The 23,232-nt window shown below is 44.0% G+C and overlaps 1 protein-coding gene and 2 non-coding genes across 4 annotated transcripts in view; 2 read left to right on the top strand and 1 right to left on the bottom strand.

Moving 5' to 3' along the window:
- SLC11A2 (solute carrier family 11 member 2) overlaps positions 1 to 23,232 on the top strand; it is a 46,882-nt gene that overhangs the window by 9,824 nt on the left and 13,826 nt on the right. For both annotated transcript variants that reach the window (XM_023211134.1, XM_023211133.1), the window contains exons 2-11: positions 6,899 to 6,970; positions 8,718 to 8,866; positions 11,829 to 11,954; positions 12,350 to 12,469; positions 16,832 to 16,938; positions 17,833 to 17,903; positions 18,007 to 18,074; positions 20,240 to 20,395; positions 21,432 to 21,590; positions 22,595 to 22,681. In XM_023211134.1, the coding sequence (XP_023066902.1) occupies positions 6,937 to 6,970; positions 8,718 to 8,866; positions 11,829 to 11,954; positions 12,350 to 12,469; positions 16,832 to 16,938; positions 17,833 to 17,903; positions 18,007 to 18,074; positions 20,240 to 20,395; positions 21,432 to 21,590; positions 22,595 to 22,681 (1,077 nt within the window). In that variant the 5' untranslated portion in view covers positions 6,899 to 6,936. The remainder of the gene's footprint in view (positions 1 to 6,898; positions 6,971 to 8,717; positions 8,867 to 11,828; positions 11,955 to 12,349; positions 12,470 to 16,831; positions 16,939 to 17,832; positions 17,904 to 18,006; positions 18,075 to 20,239; positions 20,396 to 21,431; positions 21,591 to 22,594; positions 22,682 to 23,232) is intronic.
- LOC111542092 lies at positions 3,506 to 3,613 on the top strand. The gene has a single exon (XR_002731435.1). It is a non-coding gene; the product is annotated as a U6 spliceosomal RNA (small nuclear RNA).
- LOC111542104 lies at positions 6,604 to 6,666 on the bottom strand. Its single transcript, XR_002731447.1, has one exon. It is a non-coding gene; the product is annotated as a U7 small nuclear RNA (small nuclear RNA).

Genomic DNA, 23,232 nt, shown 5'->3' with positions numbered 1-23,232 from the left:
CTGGAGTGCAGTGGCCGGATCTCAGCTCACTGCAAGCTCCGCCTCCTAGGTTCACGCCATTCTCCTGCCTCAGCCTCCCGAGTGGCTGGGACTACAGGCGCCCGCCACCTCACCCGGCTAGTTTTTTGTATTTTTTAGTAGAGACGGGGTTTCACCGTGTTCACCAGGATGATCTCGATCTCCTGACCTCGTGATCTGCCCGTCTCGGCCTCCCAAAGTGCTGGGATTACAGGCTTGAGCCACCGCGCCCGGCCAGGGATGGCCTTTATTACCAGTTTTTGGTGTGTCCTTTAGAGATTGTATGTGTACGTCTGTGTGTTTTCTCATTTTTCTTTTTGCTACATACATGATAACATGCTGCTCAACAAATTGGTTTTTTGACTTGACAACATATAATATTTTAGAGATTGTTTCCTATCAATACATGATAGATCATCTTATTTATAGTGGTTGCATGGTATTGTTCCCAATGAATGTGCGTGGTTTATTCAACCAGTCCTCTACTAATATTGAGGTTGTTTACAGTCTTTTCATACTACAAACAATGCTGTGGGAAATATCCTTGTATATATTTCCTTGATGAGTACTTTTTGCTTTTTTTTTTTTTAAGAATACATTTTTAGGAGTAAAATTGCTGGATCAAAGAATATGTAGACTTTTGAAAGTTTAGACAGAAAATAAAATTTTGTTAGCATTTTTATCTTGTAAAACGGTCTTACAACATTTTTTTTTTGAGGCAGGGTCTTGCCTTGTCACCCAGGCTGGAATGCAGTGGCCTGATCACCACTCACTGCAGCCTTGACCTCCTGGACTCAGGTGATCCTCCCACCTTAGCCTCCTGGGACTACAGATGCCCACCACCACAGCCAACTAATTTTTTTTGTTGTTTTTTGGAGACAGAGTTTTGCTCTTGTCACCCAGGCTGGAGTGCAGTGGCACGATATCTGCTCACTGCAACCTCCGCTTCCTGGGTTCAAGTGATTCTCCTGCCTTAGCCTGCCCAGTAGGTGGGATTACAGACATTCACCACCACACCCGGCTGTTTCTTTTTTTTTTTGAGATGGTGTCTCGCCCTGCCGCCCAGGCTGGAGTGCAATGGTGCGATCGCGGCCCACTGCAACCTCCACCTCCCAGGTTCAAGTGAATCTCCTGTCTCAGCCTCCTGAGTAGCTGGGATTACAGGTGCGTGCCATGATGCCCAGCTAATTTTTGTATCTTTAGTAGAGACAGGGTTTCACCATCTTGGCCAGGCTGGTCTCGAGCTCTTGACCTCGTGATCCGCCTGCCTCAGCCTCCCAAAGTGCTGGGATTACAGCCGTGAGCCCCTGCGTCTAGCTTTAATTTTTGTATTATTAGTAGAGATAAGGTTTCAACATGTTGGCCAGGCTGGTCTCAAACTCCTGACCTCAGGTGGTCCACCTGCCTCAGTCTCCCAAAGTGCTGGGATTACGGGTGTGAACCTCCGTGTCCGGCCTCCACCTAGCTAATTTTTGTATATTTTGTAGAGATGGGGTTTCACTATGTTGCCCAGGCTGGTCTTGAACTCCTGGGCTCAAGCGATCCGCCTGCCTTCGCCTCCCAAAGTGTTAGGATTACAGGCATGAGCAACTACAGCCAGCCAGTCTTACAACTTTTGTTAGAGAATGGGATAAAATAGGCTGGGTGCGGTGGCTCATGCCTGTAATCCCAGCACTTTGGGAGGCTGAGGTGCGCGGATCGTTCAGGAGATGGAGACCATCCTGGCCAATATGGTGAAACCCTGTCTTTACTAAAAATACAAAAGTTAGCTGGGCATGGTGGCATGCACCTATAATCCCAGCTACTAGGGAGGCTGAGGCAGGAGAATGGGATAAAATAGTCATATTACATTTAACCATGAGTGCCATTTTTTTTTTCTGCCAATTGCTGTTCAGTAGGAAGAAACTTAATGGGTTTAAGAGAAGGTGACACTTTATGGTTAGGGTTGAGCTAGAATATCAAAGCAGTATTAATCGTAATTGTGATGGTTACTTATCAAAGTGTTGCTGGGTTGATTCTGGCTGCTTGTGTCCTAACTCTGGATCTTTTCCTTAATGTGACAAAGTAACTGAAACAACCTGGTGCTACAGCCCTGGAGAGCAAAACTGTCTTAACATTAACTTACTGCTTCCATATGGGTCATAAATTTTCATGGAGACTTAAATGCTATGCATAACTGGCCTGGCCCTTTCTATTCCCTCCGTAGTTTTTTTTTTTTTTTTTTTTTTTTTGGTAATTATTTAATTATTTATTTTTTATGAGCTGGAATCTTGCTCTATTGCCCAGGCTGCAGTGCAGTGGCACGATCTCAGCTCACTGTAACCTCCGCCTCCCAGGTTTAAGCGATTCTTCTGCCTCAGCCTCCTGAGTAGCTGGGATTACAGGCGTGCGCTACCATGCCCAGCTAATTTTGTATTTTCAGTAGAGATGGAGTTTCTCCATGTTGGTCAGGCTAGTCTTGAACTCCTGACCTCAGGTGATCCGCCTGCCTCAGCCTCGCAAAGTACTGGGATTACAGGTGTGAGCCACTGCGCCTGGTCCCTCCCTAGTTTTATTAATTTTTTTTTTTTCTTTGAGACGGAGTTTTACTCTGTCACCCAGGCTGGAGTGCAGTGGCACAATCTCGGCTCACTGCAGTCTCCACCTCCTGGGTTCAAACGATTCTCATGCCTCAGCCACCCTAGTAGTTGGAATTACAGGCACCTGCCACCACGCCTGGCTAATGTTTGTATTTTTGGTAGAGATGGGGTTTCACCCATGTTGGCCAGGCTGGTCTTGAACTCCTGACCTCAGGTGATCCACCCACTTCAGCCTCCCAATGTGGTGGGATTAGAGATGTGAGCCACCATGTCTGGTCCCAAGCCCAAGTTTTATTCTGTAGGCACTGTAATGAAACATGTAGTTTGCTGACTAAAAGCTTTGTTGAAAAGGCTGGAATCTAGAATTTGTTTTCTTTCTTGAAATAATTCATTCTTGAGATTTCAGAGAGAAGTGAAACTTTTTGTATTTGAACAGCTCTGTATATACTTGGTATAGGAATGAACTTAGAATACCATTAATAATTATTTAACTTTTTTTTTTTTTGAGACGGAGTCTCGCTCTGTCGCCCAGGCTGGAGTACAGTGGCGCAATGTCGTCTCACTGCAAGCTTCATCTCCTGGGTTCACGCCATTCTCCTGCCTCAGCCCCCCGAGTAGCTGGGACTACAGGTGCCCGCCACGCCCAGCTAGTTTTTTGTATTTTTAGTAGAGACGGGGTTTCACTGTATTAGCCAGGATGGTCTCAATCTCCTGACCTCATGATCCACCCGCCTCGGCCTCCCAAAGTGCTGGGGTTACAGACGTGAGCCACCACGCCCGGCCAATTATTTAACATTTTATCATGAAATATTTCTGTCTAAAAATATTTGTAGATTACAATCTTGGGAAGATCACACTATTACCTTAATTGTTTGCTTTTAAAATACAACTTTTAAAAGCCTATTTTGGTGCTTGCTTCGGCAGCACGTATGCTAAATTGGAACAATCAAGAGAAGATTAGCATGGCCTCTCTGCACAAGGATGACACGCAAATTTGTGAAGTGTTCCATATTAAAAGAAAGATTTTTGGCCTGGGGCAGTGGCTCATGCCTATAATCCCAGCACTTTGGGAGGCCGAGGCGGGTGGATCACCTGAAGTCAGGAGTTTGAGACCAGCCTGGCAAAACCCCATTTCTACTAAAAATAGAAAAATTAACTGGGTGTGGTGGCATGTGCTTGTAATCCCAGCTACTCAGGAGTCTGAGGTAGGAGAATCGCTTGAACCCGCGAATTAGAGGTTGCAGTGAGCTGTGATCACGCCACTGCACTCCAGCCTAGGTGACAGAGTGAGACTGCATCTCAAAAAAAATTAAAAACTTTTAAGGACTGTTTTGCCTATTTTGGATAAAAATCTTCCTCAGATGTAGACGAGACATTTCTGCGTCTTCTTTTTCTTCTTTTTTAGACAAGGCCTCGCTGTATCTCCCAGGCTGGAGTGCAGTGGTGCAATCATGGCCCACGCAGCCTTGACCCCCAGGCTCAAGCAGTCCTGCTAGTTCAGTCTCCCAAGTAGCTGGCACCACAGACATGCACTACCATGCCCAGCTGATTTTCCAGTGCCTTAAATGGGATATTAATCATCATTACAAAAGTGATTTACAGCCTGGCCAACGTGGTGAAACCCCATCTCTACTAAAAAAAAAAAAAAATACAAAAATTCGCCGGGCTTGGTAGTGGGCCCCTTTGATCCTAGCTACTTCGGAGGCTGAGGCAGGAGAATCACTTGAACCCAGGAAGCAGAGGTTGCAGCGAGCCGAGATCATGCCATTGCACTCCAGCCTAGGTGACAAGAGTGAAATTCTGTCTCAAAAAAAAAAAAAAGCAATTTAATTCATTCACCTCATTGTGATCAGGGCCACAATTGGAAACTTGAGTTGTTATACTTGTAATAATATTCTCAGAACTGATTGACTTATAAGGAAGAACCGTTTGCCTCATACCAAATCGCCCAAGACTAATTGATGTACTTGAGTTTTTTGATTCCTCAGTGTGCCAAGTTCCTCTTTTCCTAGAGGAGCTATGCATAGTTCCAGATCCGATTTGTGGTTTCCAGTTTATTGTAGGTTAAAATAACCTGATAACATTAGTTTATTAGAATTATATGTAAAACAAAAGTAAAAAGGCTTTGCCGGGAATGAGGGTGCTGTGCTGTGATCGGAATCCAAGTGAGTACTGCTACTCTGAGTGGTCATATATGTAAATCCCATTTAGGAGAGGTGTTATTGTAATTGACTGAAAGAGGGGTTGAATTTAGTCAGTATTATTGGGGGCTGTTGGCTGATGTTTAGTCATCTAGTGGCTTAAAACCTGACAGGAGAGACGTGGCTACTTGTCCGTTGTAATATAATACTTGGTGTTGGTGACTCTAGAGAGGAAGGATTATGTTTTCCAAATTAGCAGGCGGTGGTATATATGCCCCAGAAGACAGATGAAACCTAAAAAGAAAAGAAAAGCTCCTTTCTGGTCTGAATTCTGTAATTCTATAAGTACAGAATATGTTGGTAGATAGAAAGATTACCCAAAACCCGAAACAGCAAGTAGAAGATTGTTCATGTAGGAATAACATATAAGGGACAAGGGTGGAAAAAAGACTAGATTTAAGCAGTAAAAGATCATTAAGCGAGGCATCGTCACTTCTTCAGTAGGACAGTTATTATTGGGATTTAAGCAGGGGCTTATCAATAAATACTGTGTTGTCCCTCCCCTTCTAAATTTGAAATCAACTGAGAAGTAGATAATAATAAGATTGAATTTTTTTTTTTTTTAATAGCCTTATTGGTGAGGCTCAATGGAGAATAGGCCATAGATCTGTGCCCAAGTGAGCTTGCTAACATCCTCCCTCCCAATTAAACTTAACCGGATGATGGACGTCTGGAACTTCCACCCCACTCCCAACTCTACCCACCCCACTGCAGGTTGCTTAGTACAGGACCTGTAGACAAAGGCTGGCATCCTGCACACTGTGCTTAATCCTGCTGGTGCTTCAGCTCTCTTGGAGAGCCCAGGAGGGGCTGGGCCACGGGTGACTAGTTTCTTCTAGTTGTCAGAGGGTTGAGGAATGAGGTCTGGAACATTATAGCTGTAGACTTTACTTTCTCAGGAAGATTTGAGGCTACCAAATAGTGGCCCTCCACTACCAGTATGCTCGTATGGTGCTTTTTCCCACCCGTTCTAGAAGACTGAACCATGAACTTAAATGACATATTTTAGACCAAAGAGAATTATAGATCTCTGTCCTTAAAAACTCATAAAATATCTTTGCCTGGGCGTGGTGACTCATGCCTGTAATCCCAGCACTTTGGGAGGCTGAGGTGGGTGGATCACAAGGTCAGGACTTTGAGACCAGCCTGGCCAACATGGTGAAACCCTGTCTCTACTGAAAATACAAAAATTAGCCGGGCATGGTGGCACACACCTGTAATCTCAGCTACTCGGGAGGCTGAGGCAGGGGAGTTGCTTGAACCCAGGAGGCGGAGGTTGCAGCGAGCTGAGGTTGTGCCACTGCACTCTAGCCTGGACAACAGAGTGAGACTCCATCTCAAAAAAAAAAAAAAAAAAAAGAAAAAAAAGCCTCATAAAATAGGGGGAAATGTGTCTGGCTTCAGACACTTGGGATAATTTGGAGGCAAAGGCAGAGACCGGATACTTGCCTAGCAGCCTCTGGGTAGATGCTAATTAAAGAAGTATTTGCCTGGCCAGGCGCGTTGGCTTATGCCTATAATCCCAGCACTTTGGGAGGCTGAGGCAGGTGGATCATGAGGTCAGGAGATCAGGACCATCCTGGCTTACACAGTGAAACCCCGTCTCTACTAAAAATACAAAAAATTAGCCGGGTGTGGTGGCAGGCACCTGTAATCCCAGCTACTTGGGAGTCTGAGGCAGGAGAATCACTTTACTCCAGCCTGGGCGACAGAGCAAGACTCTGACTCAAAAAAAAAAAAATGGTATTTGCCGTCTCACTAAAATACCTCCTGTTCAGTTTGTCCACTGCCCCTCACCATCCATGAAGAGTTTCACAGTGAAAACCAGAAACCTTGCCCGGACACATTCTAAAAGAGCTGTAACACTTCAATTTGGTTTTGAAGTCTTGCCAGCAAAATCCTGACTAAGGCTTTTCTATTTTTGTTAAATATCTGTCAGTCATATTCTGAAAACTGTAATTATTTTCAAGGTTACCTAATTCAGTAGAAGAATTACTCTTTTCATAGTAAGTATTCAGTCATACAGAGTAACAAACTGCTGGTTCTGAACTTGTTAGTTTGTTCTTGCTAATTCTTCTCCCTCCCTTTTCTCCTTTCCAGAATCATATTCTAAGAATTCAGCTACTCAGGTATCCACCATGGTGTTGGGTCTTGAACAGAAGATGTCAGATGGTAATTTACCGCTTTGTATTATTGCCTAATTTTATTTGTAATTAGATTTATATTGGTAACAGAAATTTATCATATTTTTCCTCTTGTCATCATCTATCATCGTCTATTCTAACAATTCCATTCAAAAGTCACCATCTGGTGACTTAGGCAGTAAATGAAAATGGATTTTTTTTTTTTTTTTTAAGTGGAGTCTTGCTCTGTTGCCCAGGTTGGAGTGCAGTGGCGCAGTCTCGGCTCACTGCAACCTCCGCCTCCCAGGTTCAAGCAATTCTCCTGCCTCAGCCTCTGGAGTACCTGGGATTACAGGCACCTGCTGCCATGCCTGGCTAATTTTTTTGTATTTTTAGTAGAGATGGGGTTTTGCCATGTTGGTCAGGCTGGTCTTGAACTCCTGACCTCAGGTCATCCACCCGTCTAGGCCTCCCAAAGTGCTGGGATTGCAGGCATGAGCCACCGCACCCAGCCCTGAAAACAGATTTTTAACCAGAGACCTGCTTCATATCTTTTTTATAATTCTGAGTTGAGCCAAGATTAGTTGTAATTTGGTTTCTGGCAGTAATGCTTACAAGGGCAATATTATTCCCAGACCCAGGATAAAAACCTCTGGTGTGCTTTGACTGCTCATGATACTTCCTGGTGTTTCAGATGTGTATGGAGTAGTAAAATACAGGACGAGTACCTTACGCTCTGTATTTGATTGGAGCTTCTTGAGTGCTTTGACTATTCCTTCCTAAATCTGAGCTTCTTCTTTGGAATTTCTGTTCCTTTTCTATAAATTTCTTCATGAATTCAAAGCTGCTTAATTAAGATGATATGAGTCAGCTCCCGAAGGAAGAAAGCTCTTATTTGTTTAAATTAGAGGTTTTAAGGATTTATTGGAAACGCAGAGATTAGAGCTTTGTGATTCAAAATAGCCATTTGATGGCTGAAGCAAACTAGGCTCTGTGTATTTCTGGCAGGTTATCCCTTTTCTCCCAGACGTTCTGCTTCCCAGTATTTAAGATTGACTGCAAAATGCAGAACTCAGGGAAACACTGATATCAGTCTGAGATGAGCCCTGCCATCACGAGGGTGCCAGTACCCCGTGACCAGCGGCACTTTACTGCAAGCCTTAGTCAGAGTACAAAGGGTTCCTGCTTGGTGGTTTTGCTGCAGCTTCAGAGTTTAGCCTGAACTGTAGCAGGATTTTGTAACTTGCACCTTTTTTGAGAAGTCTGACGGAGGTATAATGTCCAAGGACAATTCTTTGAGTAAGTCCTACCAAATATAGGAGGTAGGGAGGACATTTCGCTAGATGGGCCTAGTTCTTTTCTTTTAAAAGCTAGGAATTTAGGTTACCAGGAGCTGGTCTGGGAATGTAATATTTTGAGCCCATATGTCAGTGTTTTTAGAGGAAAATGAAATGGCTCTAAAAATTCCAAAGTAGGAGTAGAAGTGTGGAAATAGGAAAACCACTGTGAGTTAAAACTGATCTAGGGAGCTGAGTGACTGGGTGAGGGGAGGGAGATAACTTTTTTAGTGTAGGCTAAATTTTTTACTTCCTGAATTTTTAACCATGTGAATGTATTACTTATTATAAAATATACATTAAAAGTAAACTATTCAAAATAAGTTGAGCTAGAGTCAGGTTGGTCTCTTGTGCATTTAGGTATTAAACTATTTAATTTTAATTTCAGTATACTAAGGATGAATTGTTAGTGTATTTTGTTCATTTTTTACTAATTTATTTTCAAATCTGTTAATTCAGACAGCGTTTCTGGAGATCATGGGGAGTCTGCCTGTCTTGGTACCGTCAACAGTGTCTATGGTAATCCCTCTCTTCCACAGTCCCCTGGGGACTCAGAGGAGTACTTCGCCACTTACTTTAATGAGAAGATCTCCATTCCTGAGGAGGAGGTTAGTGTCAGGTCCTTGGAGGAGAGCACTATTGTCTGGGGAAAACCTGTGAGTGAAAGATCTGCTGGATGGCTCAGGGTCAGCAGCCTCAGCTCTAATGTTGGCTGGAAGTCTCTGAAAACTGTATATATATATACACATATACATACACACACACACATCTATCTATATCTATCTATCTGCCTATCTATCTGTCTGTCTGTATGTTTTTTTTACAGACAGGATCTTGCTCCGTCATCTAGGCTCCAGTGCAGTGGCACAACCATAGCTCACTGTAGCCTTGAATTCCTGGGGTCAAGTGATCCTCCCACCTCAGCCTCCCCAGTAGCTGGGACTATAGATGGCATGCCACCATGCCAGGCTCATTATTTTTATTTTTGTTTTTAGAGACAGGGTCTCACTATGTTGCCCAGGCTAGTCTTGCACTCCTGGCCTCAAGCTATCCTTCCTCTTGTTCATTGATGAAAAAGAGTCAAACTCTGGCTGGGCTCAGGCTCACACCTATAATCCCAGCACTTTGGGAGGTTAAGGAAGGAGGATCACTTGAGCCTAGGAGTTCAAGACCAGCCTGGCCAACATGGTGAAACCCGGTCTCTACAAAAAATACAAAAATTATCTGGGCATGGTGGTGTACACCTGTAGTTCCAGCTACTCGGGAGGCTGAGGTGGGAGGATCACTTGAGCCCAGGAGGCAGAAGTTGCAGTGAGCTAAGATCATGCCATGGCACTTCACTCTGGGTAACAGGAATGAGACCTCCTGTCAAAAACAAAAACCAAAACAAAACAGGTCAGGCGCAGCGGCTCACACCTGAATCCTAGCACTTTGGGAGGCCGAGACAGGCAGATCACCTGAGGTTAGGAGTTCAAGACCAGCTTGGTCAACATGGCGAAACCCTGTCTTTACTAAAGTTACAAAAGTTGGCTGGGTGTAGTGGTGGGTGCCTGTAATCCCAGCTACTCAGGAGACTGAGGCAGGAGAATCACTTGAACCTGAGAGGCAGAGGCTGCAGTGAGCCAAGATTGCACCACTGCACTCCAGCTTGAGTGACAGAGTGAGACTCCATCTCAAAACAAACAAACAAACAAGAGTCAAACTCTGTAAAATATTTAAAGAGGTTTATTCTGAGCCAAATATGAGTGACCAAGGCCCGTGACACAGCCCCAGGAAGTCCCGAGAACATGTGCCCAAGGTGGTTGGGGTAACAGCTTGATTTTATACGTTTTAGGGGTCAGAAGTTACAGGCAAACATCAGCCAATATATGTAAGGTGTACATCGGTTCCATCAGGAAAGGTGGGACAACTTGAAGTGGGGAGGGGGCACCTTTTAGGTCAAAAGTGGATTTAAAGATTTTCTGCTTGGAAGTTGATTGAGGCTGGGTGCAGTGGCTCATGCGTGTAATTCTAGCACTTTGGGAGGCTGAGGTGGGTGGATTGCTTGAGCCCAGGAGTTCAAGACCAGCCAGCTTGGGCAACATGATGAGACCTTGTCTCTACTTAAAAAAAAAAAAAAATAGTTGCGTGTGGTGGTGCACACCTGTGGTCCCAGCTACTTTGGAGGCTGAAGTGGGAGGATTGCTTAAGCCCAGGAGTTTGAGACCAGCCTGGGCAACATGGCAAAACCCTGTCTCTACAAAAATAAACATAAATAAAAAAAGAAATTGGTTGAAAGAGTTATTTTCTAAATACCTGGTCTAAAATGAGGGGCTGTGGAGTGTCTAAAATGAGGGGTTGTGGAGACAAAGGTTTTTATTATGTAGGTGAAGCCTCCACGTAACAAGCTTCAGAGAAAATAGATGTAAATGTCTTTTATCAGACTTTAAAGGGTACCAGACTACTAGTTAATTCTCTCCTGGATCAGGAAAAGACCTGGAAAGGGAAGGAGATTCTCTACATATTCTAGGTTTTGCTCATAAGAGACTGCTTTGCAGGGTCATTTCAAAATATACAAAGAAATATATTTTGGAGTAAAATACTTTGATTTCTTTCAGGGCCTGTTATCTGTCATGTGATGGTATGCTAGAGTCAGGTTGGAATCTGGCATGTTATTGCTATAAGGGATCTGTTTTGTCAGTTTTAAGATCTCTGGTTTTGCTTGTTTGTTTGTTTGTTTTGAGAGGGAGTTTCACTCTTGTTGCCCAGGCTAGAGTGCAGTGTTGTGATCCCGGCTCACCACAACCTCCTCTTCTCTGGTTCAAGCCATTCTCCTACGTCAGCCTCCCGAGTAGCTGGGATTACAGGCGTGTGCCACCATGCCTGCCTAATTTTGTATTTTTAGTAGAGATGAGGTTTCTCCATGTCGGTCAGGCTGGTCTCGAACTCCCAACCTCAGGTGATCCACCCGCCTCGGCCTCCCAAAGTGCTGGGATTACATGTGTGAACCACTGCGCCCACCTGGCCAAGATCTCTGTTTTAATGCTAGTCATTGGTGTCGGAATTCCAAAGGGAAGGGGGTATAATAAAGTTTGTCTGACCTCTCCCTCCCATCATGGCCTGAACTAGTTTTTCAGGTTTTCTTTGGAATGCCCTTGGTTAAGAAGAGGATCCATTCAGTTGGTTGGGGAAGCTTAGCATTTTATTTTTGTTGCTCTCCCCACTGTCCCGAGTAGCTGGACTATAGGCACACACCACACACCACCACATCTGGCTTGTTTCCTTTTTAAAATGGTGGCTCTTGTCCTTTTTGGGAAGTGTTTGGGCACAGAGGTACTGATACTGTTATTCTAGTTTTAGAATAAGAGGCTGATGGAACCCGCAAGTAAGGGAGGGGCTCTGACTTAGAGAAGTGGCCAGCTTCTTAATAAAAAGTGGGTGAAATGGAAGTGAAACTTGGACACATGCAATATCTGACATTGTAAATCCTTTTGTGAGGCTGGTATTGTTGCTTCATATGTGATAACAGATCAATTAGATCAGTAGTTCAATAGTGATGTTCAGTTTAATCTCTTTTTCTCTCTTGTGTAGTACTCTTGTTTTAGCTTTCGTAAACTCTGGGCTTTCACCGGACCAGGCTTTCTTATGAGCATTGCCTACCTGGATCCAGGAAATATTGAATCCGATTTGCAGTCTGGAGCAGTGGCTGGATTTAAGGTGAACATCTAGTCCTACCCCTGTCCTTTTAAACACACAATACACTCTCATATCCTTTTCTCCACCCTGCATGGTGGATAGTAACCTCAGGGGCTACTTCATTGGCAGTGGCTTTTATATGTAAAGTACTTTCCATTTGGTCTTATTTTTATCCACATAGTTTCCTTGAACAAAGGAGAAACTGCATATAGGAGAAACTGAGGCTCAGAAAGGTACAAGGTGACTTAGCAGGTCATGTGCAAAAAACCTGATATAGAACTCAAGTCATTTGATTCTTGACCTGGGCTCTTTTCTGAATGCAGTATTTACCACTCATGTTGCCAAACAACTAAATAAACAAACAAACAAAAGCTCAGTTGTTCAATGAGTGTTAAAGGATATTTTGTTCTTCTTAGTTGCTCTGGATCCTTCTGTTGTCCACCCTTGTGGGGCTGCTGCTCCAGCGGCTTGCAGCTAGACTGGGAGTGGTCACTGGGCTGCATCTTGCTGAAGTATGTCACCGTCAGTATCCCAAGGTGAGCAATGTACTGTCCTGTTTGTCTCTCACTCATGCCGTAGAAATCTATGTGTCTGGCAGTATGTGCTGGCCTCATTATATAGTGAGACAGTCAAGGACTTGGGGGTCAGTAGCCCTGAAGACGGATGGTACCAAGGGAAATACTGTAGCTCCTCCTGCTGCCAGGCCATGTTTTCCCCGCTCCTTCAAAATCTAACTTAAGACTCGCATTTCCTAGAAGGTTTTCTTAGAAAAACTCTGTTACAATTCACTGTGGCTTCCAGTATCTAGCAATGCCCAGCCCGTAGGGAGGAGGATACTCTCTTTGAGCACTTTTATTCATACCTCCATGGTACTCCATCAGTTTGCATTTTATATATCTTCTTTTTTTGTTTGACTTTGCCATCACTTTGTAAAAGTAAGTTTTTTTCCTTTTACTACAAACTATATGTGGCAGGATCTTTGGATTTGCTAATAATTATTTTTTGGTTTCCCTTCCCCCTGGGGGCTACACTGTCCTCTACAGCTTCCTTCTGGACATTTTGGGCCTTTCTTACCGTTGCCTAAGGCAAGAATGAACACTATGTCTGGAAGATATTTTTAACTTAGCTTTGTCTTTTGTTTTGTTTCTTTTCCTAGATGTGAGCAAAAAGTATCCTTATCTGCTTTTCAAAAAAATAAAAAATTCTTGGTAATATCCCCATTTACTCTGTTGTGATTATTACACATTTTATGCCTGTATCAAAATATCCCATATGCCCGGTACTATATATAGCTACTATGTACCCATAACATTTTTTAAAAACAAACAAAACCTTGGTAATTTATAATCCTTCTAGCTTCTTTTTCTTTCTTTTTATTTTTTGAGATGGAGTCTGAATCCGTCACCCATGGTGGATTGCAGTGATGTAATCATGGCTCACTGCAGCCTTGACCTCCCAGACTCAAGCGGTTCTCCCACCTCAGCCTCCCAAGTAGCTGGGACCACAGGCAAGCACCATCACACCCAGCTAATTAAAAAAAAATTTTTTTTTTTTTTGTAGAGATGAGGTATTGCTATGTTGCCTAGACTGGTCTCAAACTCCTGGGCTCAGGCAGTCCTCCCACCACAGCTTCTCAAAGTGCTGGGACGACAGGCATGAGCTGCTGCACCAAGCCTAGCTTCTTTTTCTTCATATATGTTAATAGTTGTTTATTTTGTAATAATAATAATTTTTTTTTTTTTTTTTTTTTTTTTTCGAGACAGAGTCTTACTCTGTTACCCAGGCTGGAGTTCAGTGGTGTGATCTCGGCTCACTGCAGCCTCTGCCTCTTGCAGTGAGGCGATTTCAGTGATTCTCTTGCCTCAACCTCCTGACTAGCTGGGATTACAGGCATGTGCCACCATGCCTGGCTAATTTTTGTATTTTTAGTAGAGATGAGGCTTCCCCATGTTGGTCAGGCTGGTCTCGAACTCCTGGCCTTAGGTGATCCGCCAGCCTTGGCCTCCCAAAGTGCTGGGATTACAGACATGAGCCACTGTGCCCGGCCCGCTTTTTTTTTGTTGTTGTTGTTGCTTTGTTTTGTTTGTTTTTTTGAGACGGAGTTTCACTCTTTCACCCAGGTTGGAGTGCAGTGGCGCGATCTTGGCTCACTGCAACTTCTGCCTTCGGTTTCAAGCATTTCTCCTGCCTCAGCCTTCCGTGTAGCTGGGATTACAGGTGCCTGCCACCATGCCTGGCTAATTTTTGTATTTTTAGTAGAGACAGGGTTTAACCATGTTGGCCAGGCTGATCTCAAACTCCTGACCTTGTGATCCACCCACCTCGGCCTTCCAAAGTGCTGGGACTACAGACATGAGCCACTGCACCTGGCCTTGTTTAGGTATTTTTGAGATGGAATTTCTCTCTGTTGCCCAGCCTGGAGTACAGTGGTGTGATCTCAGCTCACCACAACCTCTGCCTCCCGAGTTCAAGCGATTCTCCTGCCTCAGCCTCCTGAGTAGCTGGGACTCCAGGCGTGCACCACCATGCCCATCCAATTTTTGTGTTTTCAGTAGAGATGAGGTTTCACTATGTTGGCCAGGCTGGTCTCAAACTCCTGACCTCACGATCTGCCCGTCTCAGCCTCCAAAAGTGCTGGCATTACAGGTGTGAGCTACCGCGCCCAGCCTGCTCTTTTTTTTTTTTTTTTTTTTTGAGACCGAGTCTCACTTTGTCACCCAGGCTTGGGTACAGTGGTGTGATCTTGGCTTACTGTAACATCGACCTCCCAGGTTCAAGCAATTCTCCTCTCTCAGCTTCCCAAGTAACTGGGATTACAGGTGCATACCACCACACCCGGCTAATTTTTGTATTTTTAATAGAGACAGGGTTTCACCATGTTGGCCAGGCTGATCTCAAACTCCAGACCTCAAGTGATCCACTTGCCTCAGCCTCCCAAAGTGCTGGGATTACAGATATGAGATACTGTTCCTGGCCTGTTTTTTTTTTAAATTAAGATAGGGTCTTGCCCTATTACCCAGACTAGAGTTCAGTGGTACAATCATAGCTCACTATAACCTTGACCTCCCAGGTGCAAGCAGCTTTCCTACCTCAGTCTCTTGAATAGCTGGGACCACAGGCATGCACCATAATACCCAGCTATTTTTAAAATTTTTTGTAGAGACAGGGTTTTACCATGTTACCCAGCCTGGGCTCGAACTCCTGGGCTCAAGTAGTCCTCCCGCCTGCCTCCCAAAGTTCGGGGATTATAGGTGTGAGCTACTATGGGTGACCTGACAAATGTTTTGGATCCTAGCTATCTGGAGGTGTTTTTTCTGGCGTCAGTGAGTCAGCATAACTGAATTTGATTTTTAGCTGTATTGTTTGGCCAGATTACTTTGTGACTTCGTTATATGCCACCCAATTCCAACCATCTTCCCTGGAGTCCTTTTGCATATCTGTTCTTTTTCACTTGCTTGGGTATTATTACATTAAAGGTGACTCCAACCTTTTTTGTTGTGGTGGTGGTGGTTTGTTGAGACAGTCTTGCTCTGTCTGTTGCCCACTCTGGAGTGCAGTGGCATAATCACAGCTCACTGCAGCCTTGACCACTGGGGCTCAGGCAGTCCTCCTGCCTCAGCCTCCCAGGTAGTCGGGACTACAGGCGTTCGCCATCATGCGTGGATAATTTTTGTCCTTTTTTTTTTTCTTTAATTTTTATTTTGGGTTTGGAGATGGATACATGTGAAGGTTTTTGTGTGTGTGTGTGAAAGCAAGCTTATTAAGAAAGTAAAGGAGTAAAGAAAGGCTATTCCGTAGGCAGAGCAGTCACATATGAAGGTTTGTTACATAGATAAACATGTGTCATGGGGGTTTGTTGTACATATTATTACATCACCCTGATACTAAGCCCAGTACCCAATAGTTATCTTTTCTGCTCCTCCCTCTCCTCCCACCCTCCCCCATCAAGTAGACCCCAGTGTCTGTTGTTTCTGTCTGTGTGTTCATAAGTTCTTATCATTTAGCTCCCAATTTTTGTAGTTTTTGTAGAGATGGGGTTTTTGCCATGTTGCCCAGGCTGGTCTCAAACTCCTTTGCTTAAGGAATCTGTCTGTCTTGGCATCCCAAAATGCTGGGATTACAGGCATAAGCCACTGTGCCTGGTCGACCCCAACCTTTTTTTTTGAGATGGAGTCTCGCTTTGTTGTCTAGGCTGGAGTGCAGTGGCACCATCTCGGCTCACCGCAACCTTTGCCTCCCAGATTCAAGTGATTCTCCTGCCTCAGACCCCCAAGTAGCTGGGATTACAGGCATGCGCAGCTAACTTTTGTATTTTTGGTCGAGACGGGGTTTCACCGTGTTGGCCAAGCTGGTCTTGAACCCTGACCTCAGGTGATCCACCTGCCTCAGTCTCCCAAAGTGCTGGGATTACAGGTGTGAGCCACTGTGCCCGGCCTACCCCAACCTTTTCATGTTTGTTTTGTCTTCCCAGCTATGGTCAGGATAGATGTGCTCTTCTGCAATCATTTAATATTCTTTCTTGACCCATATTTTGACCGTATTAGCATCCTTATTCTCCTCTAAAAATTTTAGGATTCTTTTTAGGAAATTAAGTGGATATTAGTAAATGGAAATTACATTCTTCTCAAGTAGAAAGGAAAAATAAAAAAGTAAGATCAATTACTGCCTTGACCTTCGTTCACAGGCTCTGCCACGTGGTAGCACAGTTTTCCTTCTCCAGCTAAGAGCCACAGTGCAGTGATCCGCCAAGTGGAGGCATGTTCTGGTATTTCTTCTCTAGTCTGGAGGCTTATAAAGGACTGTTTATGGTTTAGTGCCAAAATGTGAATTCCAAATTGTGGAGGAATTTTTTAGAAGTGATTAATCAGAACCATGTCTTTCTACTGTTTGGTGTTTAGGTCCCACGGATCATCCTGTGGCTGATGGTGGAGCTGGCTATCATCGGCTCAGATATGCAAGAAGTCATTGGCTCAGCCATTGCCATCAATCTTCTGTCTGTAGGAAGGTGAGGGGGTTTTTCTCTAGAAAATAATCAGTGTTTTGCTGGATTTCAAAGCAGAGATAAAAACAAAAACCCAATTCATTTTTAAGTTTGAAGATTCAACTCAATTGTTATTTCTTCTGTGGAATCTTTCTGGAAACAATTTCTTCTCCCCTGGTAGATGTAGACTCTGCATCTTCCATTTCCCATGGTGAGTTATGCTTACCTTTATTAGAATGTGTGGCGTTTTGTATCGCAATTATTGATTTGTATGTTGTTTTATCCCACTAGATGCTATCTTTTTTTTTCTTTTTTTTTTTTTTGAGACAGAGTCTTTCTCCGTCACCCAGGCTGGAGTGCAGTGGTATGATCTTGGCTCACTGCAACCTCCGCCTCCCAGGTTCAAGCAATTCTCGTGCCTTAGCCTCTTGAGTAGCTGGGATTACAGGCACCTGCGACCATGCCCAGCTAATTTTTGTATTTTTAGTAGAGACAGGGTTTCACCATGTTGGCCAGGCTGGTCTCTAACTTCTGACCTCAGGTTTAGGAATGCCCACCTCAGCCTCCCTAGTGCTGGTATTACAGGTGTGAGCCACTACACCCAGCCCCCACTGGATACTATCTATCTAATCCTATAAAATTCTATCCATCTAACTCCATGAGGGTAAGACCCACACTTTTCAGCTTTGTATCCTAAGAGTGACATAGTAGGCTCTCAATTAAAGTTTAAATGAATGTAATTAAGTTGATGCTGTTACCCTGCTTTACCCAAGGCCTGGTTTTCTGCCATTGTCCCTCCTCCCTCAAGTCCTAGCTTCTCCAAGTGTTCTTTATCTGGAGAGCTGTTGGGAAGAGAATGTTTTTCAATGTTTCCTTTCTTTCTGTCTCTCTGACTTCCATATCTCATCTCTGACCTAGGATTCCTCTGTGGGGTGGCGTTCTCATCACCATTGCAGATACTTTTGTATTTCTCTTCTTGGACAAATATGGTAAGGAGAGTGGAAATGGGAGGGTCGAAGGAGCTGCTCTCTGTCATGTGGCAGATGGGGAAGTCTGCCTTCTCTGAGCTCACTGCTGCCTTTTTTCCTTTAGGCTTGCGGAAGCTCGAAGCGTTTTTTGGCTTTCTCATCACTATTATGGCCCTCACATTTGGATATGAGGCAAGTGGTACAGGGTATTCATAGCTTCTTAAAATAAGTTTTTGTAGGTTTTTTTTTAGCCTTTTATTATAAAAGACAGTAATAATGCTAGTATGGTTCAGTTATAGTGGGTGTATCAACAAAAGCCAATTTATCCCTGGGCCAGTTTTGAAGGACTATGATCCATAGCAAACGTTAGTATGCAGAAAGGCCTGCAGGGACTTCCAGGTTTAAAATGACTAGATATTTTAGGGCTTTCCAGACAAGATTCCTTGGTCCCAAGTTGACCATCTGACAACAGAACAGCCATGGATAGGGTTAATTAAGGAGGGGTTTGCAGGGTTATTCTTGGCTGTTAATTTAGGGGAGTTCTGCTTTTGCTCATCCTGGTTTATATTAATTGCAGCTTGAACTTTCCCAATATTAAAACAGTTAATGAATTATGTGAGATATCCTGGATATTTCCTGGTTTGTGCCTCAACCCAGAAACTCCTTACAGTCACTAACATTATTTGTAGTACTAGCACCTTTCTTTGTACAGTTCTTATAAACTGATTTCTCTTACTGGTCTGGCTTTGGCTGAACTTTAAAAAATACATGTAATCTATGGGTCGATTATGCCTCTTGGCCTAAGGCTTCCAAGAGAAATCCTGAACCGGGGAAAAGTATATATGAGAGTGTTTAAGGATGAGTCTCTCACTACATACGTACTAGTGGCAAACATCAAGTGATTTTTAAATGAACATGGGTGAACGGAAGTATGCTAAGTATGGATAATAAAAATTGATCCTATATTCTTTTTTAATTTTTAGATTTTTATTTATTTATTTTTGAGACAGAGCGTTGCTCTGTCACGCAGGCTAGAGTGCAGTGGTGTGATCTTGGCTCACTGCAACCTCTGCTTCCCAGGTTCAAGTGGTTCTTGTGCCTCAGCCTTCCAAGTAGCTGAGATTATAGGTGTGTACCACCATGCCTGTCTAACTTTTTGTATTTTTAGTAGAGATGGGGTTTTGCTATGTTGGCCAGGCTGGTCTTGAACTGCTGACCTCAAGTGATCTGCCCATCTTGGCCTCCCAGAGTACTAGGATTTCAGGTGTGAGCCACCGTGCACAAGTCCCTTAGTAGCTTTTTCTTTTTTCTTTTCTTTTTTTTTTTTTTTTTGAGATGGAGTCTCCCTCTTTCGCCCAGGCGGGAGTGCAGTGGCATGATCTCGGCTCACTGCAACTTTGGCCCCCAGGTTCAAGCGATTCTCCTGCCTCAGCCTCCCACATAGCTGGGATTATGGGTGCCTGCCACCATGCCTGGTTAATTTTTGTATTTTTCATAGAGACAGGGTTTCACCAAGTTTGCCAGGCTGGTCTTGAACTCCTGAGCCCAGATGATCCACCTGCCTCAGCCTCCCAAAGTGCTAGGATTATAGGTATAAGCCAAGGTGCCTGGCCTTTTTTTTTTTTTTTGAGACAGAGTCTCACTCTGTTGCCCGTGCTGGAGTTCAGTGGCACAATCTCAGCTCACTACAGCCTCCTCCTCCTGGGCTCAAGTGATCCTTCCACCTCAGCCTCCCTAGTAGCTGGGACTATAGGTATACACCACCACACCGAGGTAATTTTTGTAGAGATAAGGTTTCGTTGTGTTGCCAGGCTGCTGTTGAACTCCTGGGCTCAAACAATCTGCCTGTCTTGGTCTCCCGAAGTGCTGGGATTATAGGCATGAGCCATCACACCCAGCCCTTTCTTTAGAATATTAATTATGTATCATACACATATGTTTCATATATCTAAGATGTGATGTAAACTGTCTGGATACTCAGTCTTGAATTCTCTGGCCCCTGGTAGTAAGCCCCTTATGTTGCTTGGTCCTATGATGATTCTGTATTCCTCATTATCTTAGGTAGTTGCAGAAGAAAAGATTGTGGCCAGGTGTGGTGGCCTGTAATACCAGCACTTTGGGTGGCTGAGGTGGGAAGATTGCTTGAACTCGGGAGATTGAGGTTTCAGTGAGCTGTGATCATGCCACTGCATTCCAGCCTGGGTGACGAGTAAGATCCTATCTCAAAAAATATAAAAATAAAGAAAGAAAGAAGAAGGGGTTTTAAAGGGTAAGGGATGCTAACTGTTCCCCAACACTATGTTACTCCCCTGTTTCACATTCCTGTAAAGGCTAATCATTTTTATGTTGGTATATAGTATGTTACAGTGAAACCCAGCCAGAGCCAGGTACTCAAGGGCATGTTCGTACCATCCTGTTCAGGCTGTCGCACTTCACAGATTGAACAGGCTGTGGGCATCGTGGGAGCTGTCATCATGCCACACAACATGTACCTGCATTCTGCCTTAGTCAAGGTGAGCAAGGCCCTTATCTCCTTCACCTCGTAGACAGTTCATGAGATCTTTTCCTTCAGTTGCAAGGGACACAAAGTTAGTTTACAATTGTTAGGACCATGAAGGAGCAAGGTATTTTCCAAGGCTGGACATTCATAAACTCCATATACTTAGATGATATTTTTATCACCAGATTGACCAGAGATTACTAACTGCATAAAGCAGGTGGGACTAAAGTTCTTTTTTTTTTTTTTTTTTTTTAATTGAGACAGTGTCTCACTCTGTTGCCTAGGCTGGAGTGTGTGATCTCTGCTCACTGCAAACCTCTGCCTCCCAGGTTCAAGACATTCTCGTGCCTCAGCCTGCCTCAGCCTCCCAAGTACCTGGGATTACAGGCGTGCACCACCACGCCTGGCTAATTTTTCTATTTTTAGTAGAGATGTGATTTCACCATGTTGGCCAGGCTGGTCTCGAACTCCTGAGCTCAAGTGATCCACCCGCCGTGGCCTCCCAAAGTGCTGGGATTACAGGCGTGAGCTACTGCACCCAGCTGGGACTAAAGTTTTTCATAAAATGTCAGAAGTGCATCAAGTCTCTTGTGTTTAAATTTCAAAAGCTCGAGTGGGCTTATGGAGGTTAGGAGTAAAGAAGCCCAAACAGGCTTTTACCATCAGTATTACGTAATAGCTTGCTGAGAGATTTCAGAAACCTTTATAAATAGGGATGTGCACACCTTAGGACTGAAATCAGGTTGTTTTTATAGGTCAGTGGTCCTTCCAGCCACTGAGAGTAACTGAGAGCTCAGTAGTCATTTAGTCTCTGTTCCCTATTTGGGGAATGTACAGTTCAACGAAAGGGCATGAAGTTCTTTTTTCTCCCCTCATATGAAATTCTTAATTGCTCAGTAACTAGGATGTAGGTGAGTGTTGGATCTCTCACATTTTGTCTGGTCAACTCTTTGTCCCCTAAATCTCTCAGCTGACTCCAAACTCCTGAAATGTTACAAGGAAACTTGTTCTAACTGGTCAAAACGTGACTGCTGTTGTTGTCATTCTAGTCTAGACAGGTAAACCGGAACAATAAGCAGGAAGTTCGAGAAGCCAATAAGTACTTTTTCATTGAATCCTGCATTGCACTCTTTGTTTCCTTCATCATCAACGTCTTTGTTGTCTCAGTCTTTGCTGAAGCATTTTTTGGGAAAACCAACGAGCAGGTGGTGAGTAAGCCGGGGTTATGGGTGGTGGTGAATATGAGGGTAAAGTGAAGACTGCAATGGGATGGGGAAGGAAAATACCTCATTCTAGTGTTAATGTTCAGGAAAAATAATCTGTAGCTTCACCTCTGCCCCCTAAAATCACCATGCACCAGAGTCTACAGTATGGGGGTAACCAAGCCTGAACCCTCTTTCTCAGCTTTTGTTTGGGAGTGGTCAACAAACAGAAAACAGAAACTGTGATGATGAGAGACTTAGTCTTGTCATTTTGAATTCTGTATCAATCTTGATTTCTGATTACCTATGTAGTGTTTTTTTTGAGACGGAGTCTTGCACTGTCATCCAAGTTGGAGTGCAGTGGCACAATCTTGGCTCACTGCAACCTCTGCCTCCTGGGTTCAAGTGATTCTCCTGCCTCAGCCTCCTGAGTAGCTGGGATTACAGGTGCCTGCCACCATACCCAGCTAATTTTTTGTAATTTTAGTAGAGATGGGGTTTCACCATGTTGGCTAGGCTGCTCTCAAACTCCTGACCTCAAGTGATCCGCCCACCTCGGCCTGTCAAAGTATAGGGATTACAGGTGTGAGCTGCTGTGCCTGGCCTGCCTATGTAGTTTTGATCACCATTTGTTTCCCATCTATGGAACCTCTGACTCCTCTGTCTGCTTTGACTGAGGATTCTATTCTGGGTGTTCTTTCATGTCTGAAGCCTTCTTCAGAGCCTCTCCTCCCGTCATCATTTAAAGTACCCCAGTGTTTGTACATTATTATCATACACACTGTAACTCAGTGAAGATTTTTGATGACCTGTGGGTGTAGAAGGATTATAGAGGAAGATCCTAGATGACATTGCTGCCAGTCTCTGCCCACATCACAGCATATATCCAGTGTTCAGTGTTTTCCCTCCAGCCTACCTCTCATAGGTGACTGTGTATGATATGTAGGAGAGCTATCATTTGGTCCTTGCTTCTGAAACAAAAGTTGCTTTTGAACTGCTTTGGGTTCTAGGTTGAAGTCTGTACAAACACCAGCAGTCCTCATGCTGACCTCTTTCCTAAAGATAACTCGACATTGGCTGTGGACATCTACAAAGGGGTAAGCATGTTTGGATTTGTGGTCTTTGTTCCTGAATCAATATTTTTAGCATAGTATCTGGTCTTTTTTGTGACTTCACTTTAGATGTGAGCATATCTCCTGTGGAGTGTCATTTATTTCAGAACTCCAGATACCAGACAAGCGTTTTGGATTAAACGGGAAGGAATAGAGGCTCAGTTGAAAAGATGCATTATACAGGCCAGGTGCGGTGGTTCACGCCTGTAATCCCAGCACTTTGGGAGGCTGAGGCGAGTGGATCACTTGAACTCAGGAGTTCAAGACCAGCCTGGCCAACATGGTGAAACCCTGTCTCTACTAAAAAAGAAATACAAAAATTAGCTGGGTGTGGTGGTGGGCACCTGTAATCTCAGCTACTCAGGAGGCTGAGGCAGGAGAATCGCTTGAACCTGGAAGGCAGAGGTTGCAGTGACTGAGATTGGGCCACTGCACTCCAGCCTGGGCGACAGAGTAAGACTCTGTCTTTTAAAAAAAAAAAAAAAAAAAGAAAAGAAAAGGAAAAAAAGATGCAGTATACACCCCAGCTGTTTTTT

This window comes from Piliocolobus tephrosceles, chromosome 10 (assembly GCF_002776525.5).
Source record: "Piliocolobus tephrosceles isolate RC106 chromosome 10, ASM277652v3, whole genome shotgun sequence".
NCBI lineage: Eukaryota > Metazoa > Chordata > Mammalia > Primates > Cercopithecidae > Piliocolobus > Piliocolobus tephrosceles.
The sequence above is the reverse complement of the archived record's forward strand: the minus strand, read 5'-3'. Positions and strand labels throughout refer to the sequence as shown.